The 22935-nt window shown below is 41.7% G+C and overlaps 1 protein-coding gene across 2 annotated transcripts in view; it reads right to left on the minus strand.

Moving 5' to 3' along the window:
- Nucleotides 1-4219, minus strand: part of epg5 (ectopic P-granules autophagy protein 5 homolog (C. elegans)) — a 147892-nt gene extending 143673 nt beyond the window's left edge. The window contains exons 1-2 of one of the 2 annotated variants that reach the window (XM_043687752.2): nt 3674-4219; nt 2040-3107 (exon numbers count right to left, since the gene is read on the minus strand). In XM_043687752.2, the coding sequence (XP_043543687.2) occupies nt 2040-3107; nt 3674-3724 (1119 nt within the window). In that variant the 5' untranslated portion in view covers nt 3725-4219. The remainder of the gene's footprint in view (nt 1-2039; nt 3108-3673) is intronic. The other variant, XM_087989528.1, reaches the window with a different exon arrangement.
- Between the last annotated feature and the right edge of the window lie 18716 nt (nt 4220-22935).

Raw genomic sequence — 22935 nt, forward strand, 5'->3', positions numbered from 1 at the left:
ACCAATCCTTGTGGCACTCCACTGGTTACAGGCCTCCAGTCTAAAAAACAACCCTCCACCACCACCCTCTGTCTTCTACCTTTGGGCTAGTTCTCCCTGTATTCCATGAGATCTAACCTTGCTAACCAGTGTCCCATGGGGAACCTTGTTGAACGCCTTATTGAAGTCCATATAGATCACATCTACCGCTCTGCCCTCATCAATCCACTTTGTTACTTCTTCAAAAAATTCAATCAAGTTTGTGAGACATGATTTTTCCACACACAAAGCCATGTTGACTATTCCTAATCGGTCCTTGCCTTTCCAAATACATGTACATCCTGTCCCTCAGGATTCCCTCCAACAGCTTGCCCACCACTGACGTCAGGTTCACTGGTCTATTGTTTCCCAGCTTGTCCTTACCACCTTTCTTAAACAGTGGCACCATGTTAGCCAATCTCCAGTCTTCCAACACCTCACCTTCCGACTTGACGGTCCAAATATCTCAGTAAGAGGCCCAGCAATCACTTCCCTAGCTTCCCACTGAGTTCGAGGGTACACCTGATCAGGTCCTGGGGATTTATCCACTTTTATGCGTTTCAAGACTGTGAAATTTGATGAGTTGTAGAGAAGCCTGTAACCTGATCTCAGAACAGATTCCTCTGCTGTCTTCGTGCTGCCATGAAACATAAGTCTTCCATCTTGGCAGAAATGCTAATTAGGTGTCTTTGATCCTATTTCGCTTTCAATTAAAAGTAAATGGACAGTTAAAAGCCCAACCGTATATAACCTAATATTTAAAACTTTTTTCAATGACTTCCAGAGACTCGAGGTTTGTCTCTAATTACCTTCTTCCCAGCAATACAACCTAAATCTTCTTTTATTCTTTAAGAATCAAACCACTCAGTTTGACTTCAGAAAAGCTCATATGACCCTAATCATTCAAAGATGTAGTTTTGAACATTATCTTCTCAACCTCACAAATGCAACAAGAGGATGCAAATGCAGTTACAACTTCACTACTTTGCATTTATATTGAACTGCATGTGTCATGAGTGGCCATTTTCCTAATTCACTCAAGAGATGACTCCTGCAGTCTTCCATATTCCTCAATGTGCCATATTTTTACATGTGATATTACCTAAATTTGGAGACTTACCTCCCAGCTGCCTTTATTTGTGACTAAAGACAGAACCTTGACTTGATTAGCATAACTCCAATCTGTCTGAAGTTTTCTCTAAAATATTTATGTGGTACCGACTGCAAAATTTTACCATTAATGCTGTTCAGAAGCTAATACGTGGAAAGTGGAATCAATGTATATCTGGCCAAAACAAAATAATCCCAAATATTGGAAATCTGAAAACAGAAGTGTAGGAATTCATCATTAAATAATTAAACAAATTAAATTAGGAAAGACAGGTACATAGACAGACAGATAGATATATTCTGGCCAATGATTCTAGCTCCCACATTTGAAGCAGGAGCAACAAAATGACATAGAACAGAAAATTCAAAACGAAAATCCAAAAGCTTTATTCCTTATCCAGATGTTTTTACAAACAGAACTCAAACTGCTGTAGTTTCAGTATGGGTTCTTAGTCATCAGCTTTGAAAGCATATTCTTCAAGTCTCAGCAGCTGGGTCCAAGCAAATAAACAAACTTCAGATTCTATTAAATCTTGATATACCAGTATTGATGATTTCATAATACTAGCCAGACAGGCAACAATTGATAATGCGATAGAGAACCAAAAATAAATAAAGTAGTAACATACTGCAGATGTTTGAAGTCTGTAGTAAAAATCAGAAAATGCTTAAAAAGTACTATGGTCTGGCAGTGGCTATGAAGAAAGAAACAAAACCATTATTTCAGGCTGATGATTTTCCATCAAAACAATACAATTCAGAGTCTACCTTTGATCTCCAATTTTGTATTAGTATGTCACAAAGTGAGCCAAATGTGATTCTCTTAACCACAAAAGATATCAATAATGAATAAATTCTGTTTACAAGTTGCAAGTCTAGGATGAATTGAGCAGAAGTAAAAACAAACTGACCTGAAGAGTCAGTTGTTCTTCATTGAATGTCCACAGCCTTTTTTCGATACTCTCATAATCACACATCATGGTCTGCAATTCTGCTTCAGCCTGCAGAAGTTGTTTCCTACATCGCCCATAGTTCATAAGAAGTTCAAAAAGGTCATTTTTATCCTGAGTGGCCACAGAAAGAAATTCTTCAACATATGTATCAACGTTTTCTAGCCATGAACCTAATGAAAACATTTTGAGTTCTTCTTTTGAAAATGGCACAATTTCACTTGGAATAATTGGATACAGTGTTCCAGAATGAGATGAAACCGGCTCAGTGAATGCAGTTCCAATGTCTTCCTTAACCTCTAATGGCAAATCAGGGTACAGTCTTTCTACAGTTAACTGTACTGGAAGATCAATCATGATACTTTGCAGCTTCATATCCACAGTCTCTTTCTCACAATTATCCAGTATTAAAATAGCAGGGTTTTTAACATTCTTATTCTGAGTGACCTCCTTTTCCTTCAAATCAACTGTTACGTTCTGTGTAGTACTATTTCTGGAGCATGACAGAATTTGGTCCGAAACACTGCAAACAGCAGATTCAACATCACTAATAACCTGTAAATGTTCTTTGTTTTGATTAGTAGTCGTCTTACTAGAACAAGATAGTTCATTAGCCTCTGGAATCCCACATCCCTCTTGGAGTACTGTGTTACCATCAGGGGTATGATGATGTTTTAATTTTTTTGTGTGTTCTACATGATACTGTTGATCTTGTCTGTTCAATCCAACATGTTGTTTGGAATTAATTTCAGTTTCTGCAATTGCAGTGGACACCAGTTCCACAAATGACCCAGACTCTGGAGTATTTTTTATAGTATTCTCAGCTTCCAGCAAATCTGGAAGAACCTGGTGATCTTCACTTTGGCCCTCATTAGGTTTTGAAGTAGTTTCTTTTTGGCTTTTATTGGCTTCAGTAGAACTGGATGAGGAAATCTGTGTTTTTGTTATTTCTCTAGAAACTGATTCTTGATCTAATTCAGGTTTTGAACTTTTTTTCTTAATTTCTGTGGTAGCTTTTTTCTTTTTGTCCTGAAAATCCAAAAAAAGACATATTAGCCATCCACCTTTATCTGGTTTGATATATCAGTTTCACTTTCCATAAACCATAACTCAACACTGTTATGATTAAATGCTGTATTTTCTTGTAGACATACAAGGTTCCCTTCCATCTAAGAGCAGAAAATCAATAATGCCTTTCGTTTTAGGACAAATGGGGAATTTTGAATTTATTTCGGATCATGTCCACTGGTAGTTGTGAAGAAAGATTACATTTGGTAAGAAAACTATTTACTTGCTGCTGAGATAAATGATTTTATTCAGTCGTGTCAAATATATGTGGCAGTTTTATTCAACTACACAGATCTTTATTTAAAAGACGTCTGGAACAGAATGGCATAAGATTTAGAGATGTCAATGAGACTCCATGAACAGAGAATGCGACAGAGCAGTATTACTTCCAGGAAAATGACAGATTCAAAACAACCGAGAGATACGGACAAGAATTGTTATTCCAGATATCTCCCCAGTGCCACCTCTCTGGCTTCAACCCCCAAAGCGGACTCGGCCTAAGCCTCCACTGCTCCTTTCGTTGTTACCTCCAGTTTTGCTGAGTGCCTAGACTTCTTCGGGCGCACCGCTTCCGCCATCAGAAACCGCAGATCCCACTGCAGGCCCGGGGCCAGCCTGAGGCCGAGACTGAGAGGATCGGCCACTCGGCCGTCACAGGTCACAGGTCACAACCGCCCACAGTGACCTGAGAGTGTGAGCATGCGCCAGAGGAGGGGGCGGGATTTGTGATTCCCGGAGGATGATGTTCGGACTTTGTGAGCTGCAGCTTTTTGCGGTCGTCCTCGATTAATTGCGGATGCTGGAAATCAGGAACTGCGGAAAATTTCAGCAGATCTGGCAGCATTTGTGCAGAGAAATCAGAGTTAACGTTTCGAGTCCAGTGACGATTCTTCAGATGATTTTTTTCTTTTGTTTTTGATTGCGTTAAATATCCAGCTCTTCTTCCTGCCCAACTGCACAACCTCACATTCATCTGTTTTGGTCCACGTGTTTATCTTGTCTAAATCAGACTGTAGATTGTTTGTGTCACCCTTTCCACTCCCCCTTCCACCTGAATTTGTCTTGCCTGCAAACGAGGTGATAGTACATTTATTTCACTCATCCGAGTTATTAACCACCGGATGAAGGATCAGCGCTCAGAAAGCTAGTGATTCCAATTAAACCTGTTGGACTATAATTGTTGTATGATTTTTAACTTAGTTATTAATACATATTGTAAGTAACTGTGTCCAGAACACTGATCTATGTGGCACTCTGCTAATACAGGTTGCCGATTTGAAAATGTTTAGTTTGTTTCAATTTTTGTCTTCTATTAATTAGCCAATTCTCTATGGAGAAAGTGGGGACTGCAGATGCTGGAGATCATAGATGAGAATGTGGTGCTGGAAAAGAGCAGCAGGTCAGGCAGCATCCGAAGAGCAGGAGAATCGACGTTTTGGGCAAGAGCCCTCTCTGTTAATGTGCTACCTAAATACCAAAAGTTTGACTAAGTTGCCTTATCAAACTCCATTTGTAGAACCACATTTGGATGGGTATATGAATAGGAAGGGTTAGGAGGGATATGGGCCGTGTGCTGGCAGGAGGGACTAGATTGGGTTGGGATATCTGGTCGGCATGGACGGGTTGGACTGAAGGGTCTGTTTCAATGCTGTACATCTCTATGACCATTTGGAAATCTAAATATGTCTGTGTGTTGCCTGAAAGAATTCTAATAAATTTGTCAGGCTGATTTCTTCTTCATGAAGCCATGCTGACTTTGCATGATCATATTATGTATTCCTAAATGCTGTGACATTTTTAGAATAAAATCTAACATTTTCTCAATGACAGATGTTAAGCTAAACAGCCTATAGTGCATTAGATTGGTAGTTTTCTAATCATCTGGGACAGAATCCAAGGATTCCTGGACAATTACTACCAGTGCATCTTTCTTTCACCAACTACTTTCTTTAATACCTTAGGATGCATGCCAAATTCGAAAATGGTGGTGCTGGAAAAGCACAGTAGATCAGGCAGCATCTGAGGAGCAGTAGAGTCGATGTTTCGGGCATGAGGGCTCCATCAGGAATGTGGAGGGGAAGAGGGATGAGCAATAAATGGGGGTTCGGGTGTGGCTGGGTATGTGGGAAGGCAATAGGTGGACACAGGTGGGTGGTGATTGTGATAGGTCGTTGGTGAGGGTACCCTCTTGCCGTGAAGGACACAAATGCCTGACAGCACCAATTATGTCAGCAAGGACAGCACCCTCAAACTGGTAGACCTGTGCCTTACAGCCCACTTCACCTTCAATGACAAGATCTGAAAACAAATCAATGGGATGGCTGTGGGATAATCAATATTAGGACTTTTAGCAGAAGCAGTTATGCAGAGGTTAGAATGAACAGCCCTTCTCATGATACAGCCCACGTTTTGGGTATGCTATGTGGTTGACACCTTTGTCATCACAAAACTCAATAAATTGAAGAAACCCACAAACACATAAACAACATCCTTACTGATATAAAGTTCACCAAAGTGGAAGAGAACAATAACAGACTCCCTAGATGTCACAGTAGAATGAAAAGCCAATGGAGAGCTGCAACCCAGCATCTACAGGAAAGCCACATACACGGACCAGATAGTCAACTACAGCAGTGATCATCCCAACACCCACAAAACGGAGCTGCATTAGGACATTATTTAACTGAGCCACAATGCACTACAGCACCCACGAAATACGAGAAGCTGAGGAAATACACCTGTACAACGTGTTCCAGAACAATCGGTACCTAATAAGTGCAGTCCACTGATTCTGCACAACAGACAGGGAGACACAACATGCCCAGAGACTCTAGCCACCCTATGTACATCAAAGACATCTTGGAGATGACGACCAGACTACTCTGGCCCCTAGGCATCATGGTAGCCTGCAAACCTATCACCACACTGAAAAATTTCCTGATGAATTTAAAGGGCCCCGTACCAACAACCAGCAGAAAGAACATCATATACAAAATACCCTCCAAGGACTGCAACAAACATTACATTGGACAAACGGGCAGCAAACTAGCCACCAGGCTATAAGAGCACCAACTCGCCACCAAAGGACATGAACAACTATCACTGGGGTCCACAAACACAGGTGAAGAGGGACACCAGTTAAACTGGGACAATACATCCATCTTGGGATAGGCTAAATTAAGACAGTCACGGGAATTCCTGGAGGCCTGGCATTCAAACCAGAACTCCATTAACAAACATATCAATTTGGACCCCATTTACCAACCTCTCAGAAATAGAACTGGAAGTGATATCACCCACCACAACAGACCAAGGTACATAAATAACAAGCGGTACAGAATACCAACACTTCATTGGAGGCTCACTGATGATGACCTAGTATGGTGACGAAACATCTCAGAACAAATCTACCTGTTCAGTGTTCCGCAACCTGAGCTACAAATCTTGTCCAAAATTGCATAGATGTCTGTATTGTGTCAGTTGCCCAAAATAGAGATGAAGAGGCCTGTAGCCCCAGTTGTTGCCCTAGTACTGTTTCTCTAGTGATAGGTATTGTGCATATTTCCTCCTTACTTTTGCCTCTTGATTACCAACCTATTTTTGGAATGGTATTAGAATATTTTAACAGAAAGACTGATGCAAAGTACTTATTCAATTTCTCTGTAATTTCTCCATTATTATTTTCCCTGCTTCATTCTCGAAGATAGGTTACATTTACTTTGACCCCTCACTTGCTTTCCATATACTTAAATAAGCTCTTACTGTCCATTTTATATTATTTGTTGATTTACCCTTAGTTTGTTTTCTCCATGTTTTATTTGGTTATCTTTTGTTTTTGTTTTTAACTACTTTCCCAATCCTCTGGTTTACCACTAATCTTTGCCACATTGTATTATTTTTCTTTCAACTTGACACTATCCTTAAGTTGGTTAACTGTTTGTAGTGATTGGAACCAGGTGGACCTCATTGCCTATGAGGTTCTTGATTGGTGTTATAAAGTTGAGCCAATCTGGAAAGCTTTGAATTAACCAATATAGCTAGGAAATTAGAATCTCCTCAGCTAAGGACTGACTGAGAGATAAGATAGGCAGAAGTGGGTAGTGCAGATGCTGGAGATTAGAGTCAAGATTAGTATGGTGCTGGAAAAGCACAGCAGGTCAGGCAGCATCCGAGGAGCAGGAAAATCAACGTTTCGGGCAAAGCCCTTCATCAGGAAAGTGCTGAGAGATAAGATATATATGCATTTGGAAAAAACAGGGTTTGATTAAGAATAGTCAGCATGGCTTTGTGTGTGGGAGATCATGCCTCATAAGTTTGTTAGAGTTCTTTGATGAAGTGACCAGGAAGGTTGATGAGGGCAGGGTGGTAGACATAGTCTTTATGGATTTCAGTAAGGCCTTTGATAAGGAGCTTCGTGACCTGCAACACATTATCAATGAAGATGAGAACCTCACCAAGACCTTCCCCACACCTCCACTACTTGCCTTTAAACAACTGTCAAACCTCAAACAGATCATTGTTCATAGCAAGCTGCCCGGCTCTCAGGACAACTCCATACAACCCTATCACGGTAGGCGCTGCAAGACGTGTCAGAGTGTGGACATAGATATCACCATTACGTGTGGGGACACCTCCCACCTTGTACATGGCAGGTACTCATGTGACTCAGCCAAAGTTGTCTATCTTATACGTTGCAGGCAAGGATGCTCGGAGGCATGGTACATTGGGGAAACCGAGCAAAGGCTATGACAACGAATGAATGGGCACCGCACAACAATCAACAGACAGGAGGGTTCCCTCCCAGTTGGGGAACACTTCAGTGGTCCAGGACATTAGACCTCAGGCCTTCGGGTGACCATCCTCCAAGGCGGACTTCGGGACAGGCAGCAGCGAAAAGTGGCCAAGCAGAGGCTGATAGCTAAGTTCAGTACCCATAGGGAGGGCCTCAACCGGGACCTTGGGATCATGTCACATTACAGGTGACCGCCATTGCACTATACACACACAAAGATACTCCTACACACACACTCTCTCTCACATATACAGACACTCCTATACACACATATACATGGACACACATATACAGACGCGCACACAGACACCCACACACACCCTTACAGACACACACACTCCCACACTCACACATGCACCCCCTCACAGTTTTAAGACACTCTACACTCACTACACACACACAACCCCCAACCCAGACAGACAGATAGACACACACAGACAGACAAAGACCCACATGCACACATATATTTTGTGGGGTGAATTTATACTTGCAAGGTTACATTGTACTTTGCTCAAAAACTGCATGCATTCATGTAGAACTCTGAGCTCAAAAACTGCATGAATTCATGTAAAACTCCGTTATCTCACTTTTTAGATTAGAATCAATCTAAACATTGTGGCATAGACAGAGAACACAGGGGACTAACACCTTCAACATATTATCCAGCTATCACCATTGTTAACAGCTAACCTGAGAATGCAACTTTTTAAATAAAGGTTTTGTGATTTACACATGAAAGAAGTGAAATTATCATGGTATTCTAAGAGATGAAAGGCTTACCAGACAATCAATTTTTCAATGTATGATTTCAGTTACATCACACTGTAAATTTTTGCTATAAATTCTGTGTGTTAGAATTGCGCTCTCCACTACCACCTGATGAAGGAGCAACTCTCCGAAAGCTAATGCACTTCCAATTAAACCTGTTGGACTATAACCTGGTGTTGTGTGATTTTTGCCTTTGATAAGGTTCTACATGGTAGGCAGCTCTGGAAGGTTAGATTGCATGGAATCCAGGCAAAGCTGGCAAATTGGAGACACAGTTGACTTGATGGTAGGAAGCAGAGGGTAATAGTGGAAGGATGCTTGTCGGACTGGTGGCCTGTGACCAGTGGAGTGTCTCGGGGTTGGTGCTGGGCCCATTACTGTTTGTTATCTATATCAATGATTTGGATGAGAATGTACAAGGCATGATTAGTAAAGTTGCAGATGACACTGAAATAGGTGGTATCGTTGACAGTGAGGAAGGTTATTAGAGATTGCAGCAGGAACTTTGATCAGCTGGGGAAGTGGGCAAGAAATGGCAAATGGGGTTTAACAGAGCTAAGTGTGAGGTCTTGCACCTTGGATAGTCAAATCAAGGTAGGGGTTTCATGATGAATGGAAGGGCCTTAAGGATGTTGTGGAACAGAGGGACCCTGGAGTTCAGGTGGACGGTTCTCGGAAAGTGGAATCACATGTGGACAGGGGAGTGAAAAATGCTTTTGGCACACTGGCCTTCATCAGTCAGGGCATTGAGTATAGAAGTTGGAAAGTTATGTTGCAATTGTACAGGACATTGGTGAGGCTGCACTTGGGGTATTGTGTTCAGTTTTGGTCACCTTGCTGTAAGAAGGATGTTATTAAACTGGAAAGAGTGCAGAAGAGATTTACAAAGATGTTGCCAGGACTCAAGGGTCTGAGTTATAGAGAGAGGTTAGACAAGCTAGGACTTTTTCTTTAGAGCATAGGAGACTGAGAAGGGACCTTATAGAAGTGTATAAAATCACGAGATCATGGATCGAGTGAATGCACTCAGTCTTTTTCCTGGAGTCAGGGAATTGAGGACTAGAAGATATCATTTTAAGGTTAGAGGGGAAAGAATAAAAGGCAATCTTTTATACAGAGGGTGGTAGACATATGGAATGAGCTTCCAGTGGAAGTGTTTGATGTGAGTACATTATCAACATTTAAAAGGCATTTGGATGAATACATTGATATGAAACGTTTAGAAGCATGATGGCCAAGTGCAGGGAAATAGGATTAGTGTAGATGGACATTTTGGTCAGCATGGACCAGTTTGGGCCAAAGGGCCTGTCTCTGTGTGACTGTATGATTCTGAGCTGATTTGCCACAGCCAGTGGACTGTGCACTAGTAATTAAATGGTGACTTAATGATAGGAACCAGCCTCAGTGCAGCTATTTCAATTGTGACGGGAGAAAACAGGATGTGACTGAAGAACATTCACTTGCAATTGTCATTTCTGGTGTCATGCCTCTATTTGAAAAGTTTGACACATTTGACCCTGCTGTCAAAGACTGGGCCCAATCTGTGCAAAGAATGAGATTTTTTTGGGCAAATGACATTATGGCAGATGAAAGTAATGTGTAATCCTTCTGACTGGGTATGATGTGGACCCGCATCATTTTCACTCTTTGGGGCTAACTTTCCCAACAGGCACTAGACAGTAAAATCTCCCAAGAGTTGATAGAGCTGGTTAAGGAATATTACGATCCAAAACCTCCTTTAATCTTGAGATGTTATCAGTTTTGTTCAGCTGTTAGAGAACCGGGTGAATTTATATCGGGATTTTTGACGAAGTTACGATGACTGGCTGAGGCATGTGATTTTGGGTTAATCCTGAAAGAGATGCTGAGAGACCATTTGGTATGTGGGAGTAATAACAGAACTATCAGAAGCGTTTACTAGCTGAAGCCCAACCGGACTTCAAACAGGCATTGCAGGTGGCCTTGTCATTAGAACATGCAGCAAGTGGATTGTGTGAACTATAGGGCATCCCAATGGAAGTGGACACCCTCACCTGTCCAACTGAGCTTGGGGAAACCACTTGAACATAGGCAATCACAGAGCTTCACACAGAGCATGTCCTGAGTAGAGGGACCCTAGGCCAAACCACAGAAGAACCCCATAAAAAAAGCTGAGCCTCGGCCAAATGGCTAAACAGTTCTTCAGGATCTGGGCCAGCAAGCCATTGGGGTCAAGACAGCAAAGTACTCTACAAGGTCCGACCTGAGTAGGAAAACTTGTAGGCAGCTACCCAGGAGAGTGCACTCCTGGAAAGACTGGAGGTCTGTGACCAGTGGAGTGCCACAAGGATCAGTGTTCGGTCCTCTACCTTTTGTCATTTACATAAATGATTTGGATGTGAGCATAAGAGATATTGTTAGTAAGTTTGCAGATGACACCAAAATTGGAGGTGTAGTGGACAGCGAAGAAGGTTACCTCAGATTAAAGCAGGATCTTGATCAGATGGGCCAATGGGCTGAGAAGTGGCAGATGGAGTTTAATTCAGATAAATGCCAGGTGCTGCATTTTGCGAAAGCAAATCTTAGCAGGACTTATACACTTAATGGTAAGGTCCTCGGGAGTGTTGCTGAACAAAAAGACCTTGGAGTGCAGGTTCATAGCTCCTTGAAAGTGGAGTCACTGGTAGATAGGATAGTGAAGAAGGCATTTGGTATGCTGTCCTTTATTGGTCAGAGTATTGAGTAGAGGAGTTGGGAGGTCATGTTGCGGCTGTACAGGACATTGGTTAGGCCACTGTTGGAATATTGTGTGCAATTCTGGTCTCCTTCCGATCGGAAAGATGTTGTGAAACTTGAAAGGGTTCAGAAATGCTTTACAAGGATGTTGCCAGGGTTGGAGGATTTGAGCTACAGGGAGAGGCTGAACAGGCTGGGGCTGTTTTCCCTGGAGCGTCGGAGGCTGAGGGTGACCTTATAGAGGTTTACAAAATTATGAGGGGCAAAGTCTTTTCCCTGGGGTCGGGAGTCCAGAACTAGAGGGCATAGGTTTAGGGTGAGAGGGGAAAGATATAAAAGAGACCTATGGGGGAACCTTTTCACACAGAGGGCGGTACATGTATGGAATGAGCTGCCAGAGGAAGTGGTGGAGGCTGGTACAATTGCAATATTTAAGAGGCATTTGGATGGATATATAAATAGGAAGGGTTTGGAAGGATATGGGCCGGGTGCTGGCAGGTGGGACTAGATTGGGTTGGGATAACTGGTCGGCATGGACGGGTTGGACCAAAGATGCTGTACATCTCTATGACTCTAATTAAATTGCTTAGTGACACCCAAATAGGAACCAAATATTAATTTTAATCGGTTAAATGGTCAGTCAGTTCCCATGGAGGTTACAGCTGTATGTGTGGTTGCAGAATCTGTTTTTAACAAGATTCACTCGGGATTCCTTTAAGCTTGTACAAGACCCAGTTATGCTATGTACATGCTCTGAGGAACCATTGCAGATTAAGGATACAACTTTGGTTCTGGTCTCCTATGACAAGCAGTTGGTGCAGTTACCACTGATCGTAGTGAAAGGCTTGGTCCCAAGCCTATTGAGGCAGAATGGGTTGAGAAAGATTCACCTAGATTGGCTCAATATTTTTCAATTGTGAAATGACCACCTAACGAAATACATGGGAGTTTTTCAAGAAGGGCTTGGGAGTATAAAAGGGGCCAAAGTCGCTTTACATGTTGGCCAGGAAGCCATTCTGAGATTTTGCAAGGTCTGCCCAGTGCCACTTGTGGGCAAAAGTAGAGACAGAAATCAGGAGGCTGAAAAGTGAAGAAATCTCAAACCAAAGCGGTTTACAGAATGGACAGCACTGGTTGTACCGATTATGAAGCCTGACAGCTCACTTTGCGTTTGTGTTGAAATGGTAAACCACCTCTTGCAACTGGATTGGTAGCCGATCCCATGCGTAAAGGACTTGTACACAAAGACTGGGGGACTGTCCTTTACAAAGCTGAACATGCCTACCTGCAATCGCAATTGGATGAGGGGTCACAGAAGTATTCAACAATTAATGCCCATTAGGGTTTATATCAGCATACAAGCCTGCCATTTGGGATGTCATCAGCCTGCACTCTTTTCCAGCAGACCATGGAGAGTGTTTTACAAGGGCTACCTCAGGTTGCCATTTATCTGGATGACATACTAAAACAGGGACGACATTTAGAGAACTTGGACATAATGCCTAAGTGTTTCTCCCAGGCAGGTGTATGCCTTAAACAGGAAAAATGTGTTTTCCAGGTGTGCCAAGTGACCTATTTGGGTTATACAGTTGACTAAGATCAGTCCTTTCATGGACTTGATAGTCCTGGTCATTGTGGATGCCCATTCAAAGTGGTTGGATGTGTGTAAAGTTTGTTCAGCAAACTCAGGGATGACAACTGAGAAGCTCCAGCATTGTTTGCAATACACTGATCCCTGGAAGTATTGGTCATGGACAACAAGATGTCATTTACCAACATGGAATTCAAATACTTCCTAAAGTCCAGTTGCATTCGGCAGAAAAGAATAACTCTATATCATCCACCATTCAATGGGATAGCAGAAAGACTGGCCAGAATGTTGAAGGCAGGCTTAAAGAAGCACACTACAAGGTCAATTAATACCAAACTGTCCCGTTTCCTGTTTGATTATAGGATCACCCACATGCAACAACAGAGGTAGCTCCAGAGGATTTGCTGATAGGGAGAAGACTCAGCACCAGGTTAAACCTGAAATTTCCAGACGTGGTACATCATAATGGGGCAAGAGCAAAACATAGCTGGCCCCTCAGAGCAACGAGAGGGCCTGTCAGAACCTGCAGATGCTCCCCCTCGATATAGTGGCAAGGAAACCTCAGAGTCTAAATGGATGCAGCCTTGATACAGTTCCTGCCAGAAGAAGAGGAGGAAACTCTCCTGAAACATTCCAGATGCATGGTATGGGCCACAGTCTTGGACAGGCCACTCATGTCTGAGTCTAAGTCAGAGGAACGGGACCTGGGGCAAACATGTTGCAAGAGAAGCGACAAGCAAAAGACCAGACCCACTTCCCTGGAATTAAGGTGCAGAGGGGTGTAATGATTGGAACTAGATGGACCTTGTTAACTATGAGGTTCTTGATTGGAGTTGTTAATCAGGGATGCCTTGACTGACCAATATAACCTGGAGATTAGAATCTCCTCAGTTGAGGACTGACTCCGAGTTGGCTGACCACAGCCAGTGTACCGTGTACTAGTAAATAAAGGGTGTTTTGGTGATGGTAACTGGCCTCTGCGCAGTTATTTCACTGTTGTTGGATGAATCCTTCATCCTCCCTGTTATATATCTTTGTTTGATAATTATTTTCTTCAACATACGTCTTTCTTTGTTTTAAACTCTCTCCCTTGTCCATTTCAGTCAACTCTGACAAATTGATTTTCTTAAGCTATGGGAAGATTAAAGTCACCCATGATTATGCACTGTTTTAATTACATGTTATGATGTGCAGGTGCCGGTGTTGGACAGGTGTCAACAAAATCAAACGTCACACAACACACAGTCCAACAGATTTCTATAAAATCACAAGCTTTCTGACCACTACTCCTTCGCGAGATGAACGCTTCACTTTATGAAGGAGCAGTGCTCCGAAAGCTTGTGATTTTAAATAAGTCTGTTGGACCATAACCTGGTGTCTTGCGACTTTTGACTTTATTCATATGCTGTCATTATCTCCAGATTTATTTTCTGTCCTGCAGTATAGCTAATGTTAGGTGGCTTATCAACTACCCATACTGTGTCGTCTCCTCTTGTAGTTTCTTACCTCCACCATTAAGAATTCTATATCTTCAAATCCAAGATTATTTCCCGCTATCATTCTTATTCCATCTTGTCCTAAGAAAAGTACCCATCACACTTTTAGTCCAGCCTGAACATTTGTTTTCCAAATTTGATCTGTTTGTGAACAAAACTTGATTGAGTTATTTGAAGAAATAATGAAGAGAATTGATGAGGGCAGAACAGTGGACATGATATATATAGATTTCAGTAAGGCATTTGATAAAGTTCCTCATGGCACACTGGTTAGCAAGGTTAGATCACATGGAATACAGAGAGAACTAGTCATTTGATGCAGAACTGGCTTGAAGGTAGAAGACAGAGGGAGGTTGTGGTGGGTTGCTTTTCAGATTGGAGGACTGTGACAAGTGGTGTGCCACAAGGATCGGTGCTGGGTCCATAACGTTTCGTCATTTATACAAATGATTTGCATGTGAACATAGTTAAAAATCACACAACATCAGGTTATAGTCAAACAGGGAAGCACTAGCTTTTGGAGCATTGCTCCTTCATCAGGTAGCTGAGGAGCAGGGTTCATAAGTCACAGAATTTATAGCAAAAGATTGTAGTGTCATGCAACTGAAATGATATATTGAACACCCCTAGATTGCTGTTAAGTCTTTCATCTTTTAGAATGGGTTGCAGGTTTCAGTTCATTAATATCTAAATCACAGAACTTATTTTAAGTCACACTCTTGAGATAACTTAAGGTTTTATATAAAAAAGTGACAGCTCAGACAATGCATTAAAGGTGTGAGGTTAGAGTCTGTTTGTAACCCAATCTTGACTCAGACCGGTTCTATTTCCAAAGTAGGAATTTATAAAATTGGATTGGCTGCCTGCATTGACTGCCTGCAGATTGAACGCTTTTTGACCAAAATAGAATGTATCTGCAAATATAATTCTGCACATGCAAGTTCACCCCATAGACTTATATGTACATGTGAGCATGAAAGAGAGAGTGTGTGAGTGTGTGCATTTGAATGCACGTGGGAGAATGTGTTTGCATGTGTGCATGCTTGGTAAAGTGTGCATGTGAGTGTGATGGAGTATAAGCCTATGAGAGTGTGTGTATGAGAGAGTAAATGTGTATAAGAGAGGGTCTGCATGAGTATGTGAGTATTCAAGCGTGTGTGTGTGTGTGTGCGCCTGTCTGAGAGAGTGTATAGTGTGGTGGGGTGACATAGCCTGCATTGTGACATGAACCCAAGGTCCCGGTTGAGGCCATTCGAACTTGTTTATCATTTCTGCTTGGCCACTCTGCGTTGTTGCATATCCCAAAGTCCACCTTGAAAGACTGATGTGAACATAGGCAGTATACTTAGTAAGTTTGCAGATGACACCAAATTTGAAGGTGTAGTGGACAGTGAAGAAGGTTACCTGAGAGTGTAATGGAATCTTGATCAGATGGGCCAATGAGCCAAGGATTGACAGATGGAGTTTAATTTAGATAAATGTGAGGTGCTGCATTTTGGAAAAGCAAATCAGGGCAGGGTTTATACACTTAATGCTAAAATCCTAGAGAGTGTTGCTGAACAGAGAAACCTTGCAGGTTCATATTTCGTTGAAAGTCGAGTCGCAGGTAGATAGGATAGTGAAGAAGGCTATTGGTATGCTTTCCTTTATTGGTAGAGCATTAAGTAGAGGAGTTGGGAGGCCTTTTGCAGCTGTAAAAGACATTGGTTAAGCCACTTTTGGAATGTTGTGTGCAATTCTAGTCTCCCTGCTATAGGAAGGATGTTGTGAAACTTGAAAGGGTTCAGAAAAGATTTACAAAGATGTTGCCAGGTTGCAGGATTTGAGCTACTGGGAGAGGCTGAATAGGCTGGGGCTGTTTTTCCTGGAACATCAGAGGCTGAGGGATGATCTTATAGAAATAATGAAATCATGCGGGGCATGGCTAGGGTGAATAGTCAAGGTCTTTTCCCCAGGGTAGGGGAGTCCAAAACTAACTGGCATGGGTTTAATGTAAGAAGGGAAAGGTTTAAAAAGGATGGAAGGGGTAGCTTTTTCACGCAGAAGGTGGTGCATGTATAGAATGAACTGCCAGAGGAAGTAGTGGAGGGTGGCACATTTGCAACATTTAAAAGGCATCTGGATGGGTATATGAATAGGAAGGGTTTGGAGGGATATGGACCAAATGCTGGCAAATGGGATTAGATTTAAAGTTAGGATTTCTGCTTGGCATGGCCAAGTCTGTTTCCGTGCTGAAAATCTCTATGACTCGGTAAGTCTCTGAAATGGCTGGAAGATTACACCCATTAACATTTGGGTGTTAATTGTAAACGTTTTTCCCAAGTATCACGTGCTTAAGAAAAGAGCCAGTAACTTTATAGTTTTTATTTAACCATTCTTTTCCCTTTGATCTATTTGTTGATGTTTATTCATGTTTGTACACTCCATTCTTGTCACACTTATATCATTACCCAAATAATTGCCACTATATCCTTGTGTTTTGTATGCCGAGATAATCCCTCTTCACAAAACTCTGCCCTTGGCACTCTTTAAAGCTCTCTCTACTTCTCCGTTTATTCGATTCACCAAGAGATTAGTCCCAGCACTGTTCAAATAAGTTCATCCGAACAAAACAACTCCCTTCTTCCTCAGTACTGGTGCCAGTGCCCTGTGAACTGAAACTCCAATCTTCTCACACCAATCATTAATCTGCATCTTCAACTCCTTGGGGGAGATGGGAGAAGAAAGGGATGGATGAAGGAAAGAGGGAGGAAGGAAGGAGAAAGGGAGAGGGGAGAGTGAGAGAGGTATGGAGCATGGGGAAGTTGAAAGAGAGAGGTAGGAGAAAGTTCGGAGACAAAGAGGGAAGGGAGGTTGAAGGAGATGGACAGAAAGAGGCAGGGAGAAGGAGAGTACGGAGAGAGTGAATGGAAGAGAGGAAGAAGGAGAGTGGGATTGGAAGAGAGTGGAGAAGGGGAGAGGGGGTGATGGATGGAGGAAAGGGCAATATGGGTAGAGGGCATTTGGAAAGGATGGAGCGATGGAAGTGTGTGGTGACAGGGCAGGTATTTGAGGAGAAGGAAGGGATGAAGCTAGAGTTGGGATTGTGAGGAAGTGGGGAGGATTGGGAAGAGGAGGGAGAAACTAGAGGTAGGCCAGGATGCATGGGCAAGGGGATTAAGGGAAGGCTAATGCTGGAGGGAGTGGGAGAGGATTGGTGAGAGACAATTTAAGAAGGAGTAAAAAGTGGAGAGGGATGGGTGGGATTGAAGAAAGATGGATGTGGCTGTAGAAAGGTTGGAAGGAAAGGTAGAAGAAGGAAGGGAATAGGATAAAGCAAGGTGGAAAATGAGCACGATTGCTGATAAATGTGTGGAGGACATGTAGGTTGCATAGGGAGTGGTTGGATGAGGGAGGAAAGGGGGCTTATTGGGGAAGAGATTGGTTTAGGGAGGAAGGGAAATGAGGGGAAGAGGGAAATATTTTAAGAGCAAAGCCACAAACACAAGGAGGAAGAAGCAAAACTAGGGTGATGGATATAGAAGAGAATTAAGAGGAAGAACTTTGATTTCTGTCACTCTGAAATTGCACTGATGCATTCACTACTGAACTCATCTTTCCTTTTCCTCCTGTCCCTCCTCCTCTCTCCTCCAATATTCTGAAGGGAACATTCCTTCTGTGAGACCAGGTGAAGTAGTGATTTATATGTATTGCTTTCAATTTTGTATCCTATATTCGCTGATCACGCTGCAGTCTCCTCTACATTGAGACCTCCAACCATAGATTTGCTACTGCTTGCAGTTTACCTGATTTTATTTTGTAAGCATCACTATGAATTTCTGGTGGTGTTTCACTTTTAATTCTCCACCTTGCACTTATGCTGACCTTTCTGTCCTTTACCAGTAAAGCTCAATGAAAGCATGTGGAACAGCACCTCATCTTTTGATTAGATTCTCTACAACCTTCTGGTCCCAAATTTAAGTTCAATAATTTCAGACTGTAACCTCATTTGGTTGCCTGTGCATAGTTTGTTTTTTTCTCTTTTTCTCATATTTTTGCTTTCTCACAGTATCGCACCTGCTTTAGGCATATCTTCTGTTTCATTGTTTCTTTTTGCCCCATAGGAGATAGTGAGGATGACAGATGCTGGAGAAGTCAATGTTGATAAAGTGTAGTGCTGGAAAAAGCACAGCACATCAGGCAGTGTTTGAGGACTAAGAGAGTCTTAACCCTTCATCAGGAATCTTTTCTACTCATCACAATTCTCTCCATGACCCTGAAAGAATAGTTCAATATCTTCTACAATGTATTACACCTTCCTTCTATCCTTTTCTCACCTAACCCCTGGACAAAACCTATCATACCTCAAACTTTTCCCAGTTCTGATGAGAGGACCTGGACCTGCAACATTAATTTTGTTTCTACGCTATTTGCCTGACCTAGTCAGTGTGTTTCTGGCATTTTCTGTTAAGATTTCAGAAAACTGACTTATGGGAAATCATTTCAGATCATGCTCTGAAGCTTCTAATGAAATAAAGCCAACTAAATCAAAATTGTTAATTGTAGATTAAAATTATTGACAAATATCTAATATTACAAAATAATCCCAGTGTGAGTCAACTATCAAAGTTAAATATATTGTTACATTTAATAACCAAATAAATAATGTTTAATTGTGAAAAAGAGGTTTGTTGCTATAGCATTGTAAAGTGCTGATATGTGATTATTGCAAACATCATTTCTAATAAATTTATTTTGTATCTAGGTGTATCTTCATACATAATCAGAATATTGTGGTAGTTACCATTTCTTAACTGTTCATTCTCCCAAAATTACACATGGTGAATCAACAGAAAGTGTAGTTAGAATATTTAGAGCAATGTTCAGGCTCCATTGTTGTTTCAAGGTTAGATAATTTAGAGAGGGTAGGTAGAACACAATTAAGTGAGATGGGAGGAAGATCAAGGTAGTGAATGGGCACATTGTTAATGATGCCAGAGGGCCAATTAGTGGAAAGAAGAAGAAAAGATCTCAATCTTGACTAAGGAATCCCTCCAAGATATGTTCAAAATGCATATTGATATTTGTGAATGTTAATTGAGAAAAGCAAGTTAGACAAGTGAAAATAGAGTCAAAGGCTTTTATGCAGGTCATGATAAATGGAGATAGAAGTGGCTGACACAGGGATGGGCTCACAGGCCTGATCATTCGGTCCTTTGAGTCCACATCAACCCAGACTCTCATCAAAAGCATCCCACCCAGACCCAAGACCCCTACCTGTAAGCCTGCATTTCCCATGGCTAACTCACTTGGTCTGCACATCTCTAGACACTATGGGCAATTTACCATGGCCAATCCACCTAACCTGCACATTTTTTGACTGTGGGAGGAAACCCACACCTGACATGGGGAGAATGTGCAAACTCCACACAGACAGTTGCCCAAGGCTGGAATCAAACCCAGGTCCCTGGCACTATGAGCCTACAGTGCTGACTACTGTGCCGCCCTGACTTGTGCCTTGTAGATGGTGGACAGACTTTGAGGAAACAGAAGGTGAGTTACGCATCATACAATTCCCACCCACTGTCTTGCTTATGTCAAACAGCATATGTATGCTTGGTCCAGTTTAGCTTCTCGTCAATGATAACCTCCCAGTGATAACCTCCCAATAATATTGCCAAATCAGTCAAAATTGCTTTGATGTCACCTCTCTTCTTCATATTTGGACCAAGGCTGTAATGAGGTTAGGAGCTAAGAGGTCTTGATGAAACCCAAACTGACCATCAGTGAATGGATTATTACTGTGTGAATGCCACTTTATCGCACTGTTACCATCACCTTCCATCACTTCACTGTTTGAGAATAGACTGATAGGACTGTGATTGGCCACATTTGATTTGTGCTGCTTTTTGTGCGCAGGTGACAATGTTATAATTGTGTTGAAACTACTTGACTAAGTGTGTGGCAAGTCCTAGAGCACATCTTCAGTACTATTGCTGAGTATTACGAGGCCCATAAAATTTGGAGTATCCTGTGCATTCTCAGCATTATGTGGATTGAATCAAGTTGACTGAAAACTGGCAACTGTGATTCTGGGAAATTCAAGAGCTTGTCAAGGTGGATCATTCTCTCAGAAATTCTAGCTGAATATAGTTGCAAATTTTTCAGCCTTGTCTTTTGCGATGATGTGCTAGGCTCCTCATCAAATGAAGGTGCAAGTGTCTATGAAGCCTCCTCCTCCTTTTAATTGTTTAATTAGAGATAACAGGGATGAAACTCGAACACTTTCCACTTTGATGAGGATCCCCCCCCATACTGATACTGTATAGGTAGCACATAAAAATTCACCTTTTCCCATTTTTACGCTTACAGAAAAATATCTTGCCATACAAACTTCAACATTATTTAAAATATAGTATATTATATTCTAGAAATTTTAAATGAAACACAGTCCTAATTTAAAAGAAATATAAGCTTATTTTGTATTTCATCCAGAATAATGATGATCTTGTACAAGCAAAGACTGTCCTTCAAGATGTCATTATTTCTTCATCAATATTCCTCCATGATCCAAACTGGAGATAACAATTGTCTTGTGTGTTTTTCATGTTGTATGCCCCAATCTTCTGATAAACATACATTGCAGTCTGTAGGGAGCAAAGGTTAGTAAATCATTGTAGGATGAACATACGCAATGAATCATAAAAGTGGAAAAGAAAATAGTGAACATAAAACTGAAATCAAAATTTTCTGTTACTTTTGGAGGAAACAGCACACTTTTGTGATATGGTGGGATCCTCATCAAAGTGGCAAGTGTTCTAGTTTCAGTACAGGCATCTGACAAATAAAATGAACATGCGTGGCTTGTCTGAAAATCTGAAATTAGTTACAAAGGAATTTCTATGTGTGGCCAAAGGGTGCAGGAAAGGGATAGATGAAGATACAAACGTTGTCTCTTGAAGAGCTGTGATTAGTGGAATGATGAACAACTGCCACCCAAAATCAAAAAACAAGAGAAAAGTGAGGTGAAACCAAAACTAAAAAGGGGAAACAAAATGGGGGCAGAGGTTGAGGTTTGAAATTGTTGAAATGTGGAAAGCGGTGAAATGCCAGTTCAAAAGATGCAGTCTGTTCCTCAAGCTGGAGGTGACAGACATGGCAGAGGATGATCCTTTGAACATGGAGGTGGGTGGAAGGTGAGCACTTATCTTGGTTGTGAAGGAGGAGGAAGGGTGACAGTAAAAATGCAGGAAATGGAAAGCACCCATTTGATGGCCCTGTCAATCATTGTGTTCGAGGTGGGAGGAATCCTCAGCTGATGAGAAAGGAAGGCATACCAGAGGTACTGGCAGGATAATTGAATAAAATCATGGGCGATGGTGTTTGTCCAGCAACCAAACTTGTGAGCATACCGTTGTCCTTTAGCAGGCAACCAGGCAGCTGTTGCCTGAGATCTGGTTTGGTGCAACATTAAACATGAATTTTGAAAAGGTGTCATGATGTGAAGAAAACATAACTTTATGAGTAAAATCAAAGTGACTGCAATAAATAGTTAACTTTATAAAATGGTTATTAAAAATGTTAAATAGCAGAGCCAACAGTATTACTTTCTTTTCTGCTTAAGAAACACAGCTAAAGAGATGCTGACTACACACCAAGTCCTGGTTATTAGGGAGAGGGGAGGTAACTGGATGCTGAGTAGGGGGAGCTGCTTCATTTAACCGTGGTTGGCATGGAGATGCATGGATTTGTTAACTGTCAATTTCAGCTAGCGGATTAAACTCTTACCAGCAGGTAGACTCCAACTGGTCGAGGTGTTGCCACGTGATGTGCAGCAGGAATTAGCAGTCTCCATACCCTCCATGAAAAAGGTTCAATGTCTGCACAAATTCTATTTGGTCCACAAAACAGGATCCTGTGCATGAATACATTGTCTAACTGATAACTTTAAATTGGTTTCTGTTTTTTTTTGAGGAGAAAGTGAGGTCTGCAGATGCTGGAGATCAGAGCTGAAAATGTGTTGCTGGAAAAGCGCAGCAGGTCAGGCAGCATCCAGGGAACAGGAGAATCGTCGATTCTCCTGTTCCCTGGATGCTGCCTGACCTGCTGCGCTTTTCCAGCAACACATTTTCAGTTCTGTTTTTTTTTAGCCACCCAGAGTGTTGTGGAGGCTAGAAGGTGGATGTTGAAACCTCATCAGATTGACAAATACACTTGGATGTACACCAGACGTTCTATAACCCACGAAAAGTTGGGAAAATGGGATTAGTTGGTCAACTGGTTTTCAACCAGCAAGTACACAATGAGACATTGATCTCATGTGCTGCACAGTTTTCATTATTAATGTGTAACAGTAATTTGATCAATTTGAGAAATTTGAAGACTGAGGATGATAAGCCACATTCTTCATCTATTAGAGCTTATATTTTAGAATTTGGCAAGGGTCAA

Source organism: Chiloscyllium plagiosum, unplaced genomic scaffold (assembly GCF_037043375.1).
Source record: "Chiloscyllium plagiosum isolate Xiang-an unplaced genomic scaffold, Cpla_swu_hap1 HiC_scaffold_1, whole genome shotgun sequence".
NCBI lineage: Eukaryota > Metazoa > Chordata > Chondrichthyes > Orectolobiformes > Hemiscylliidae > Chiloscyllium > Chiloscyllium plagiosum.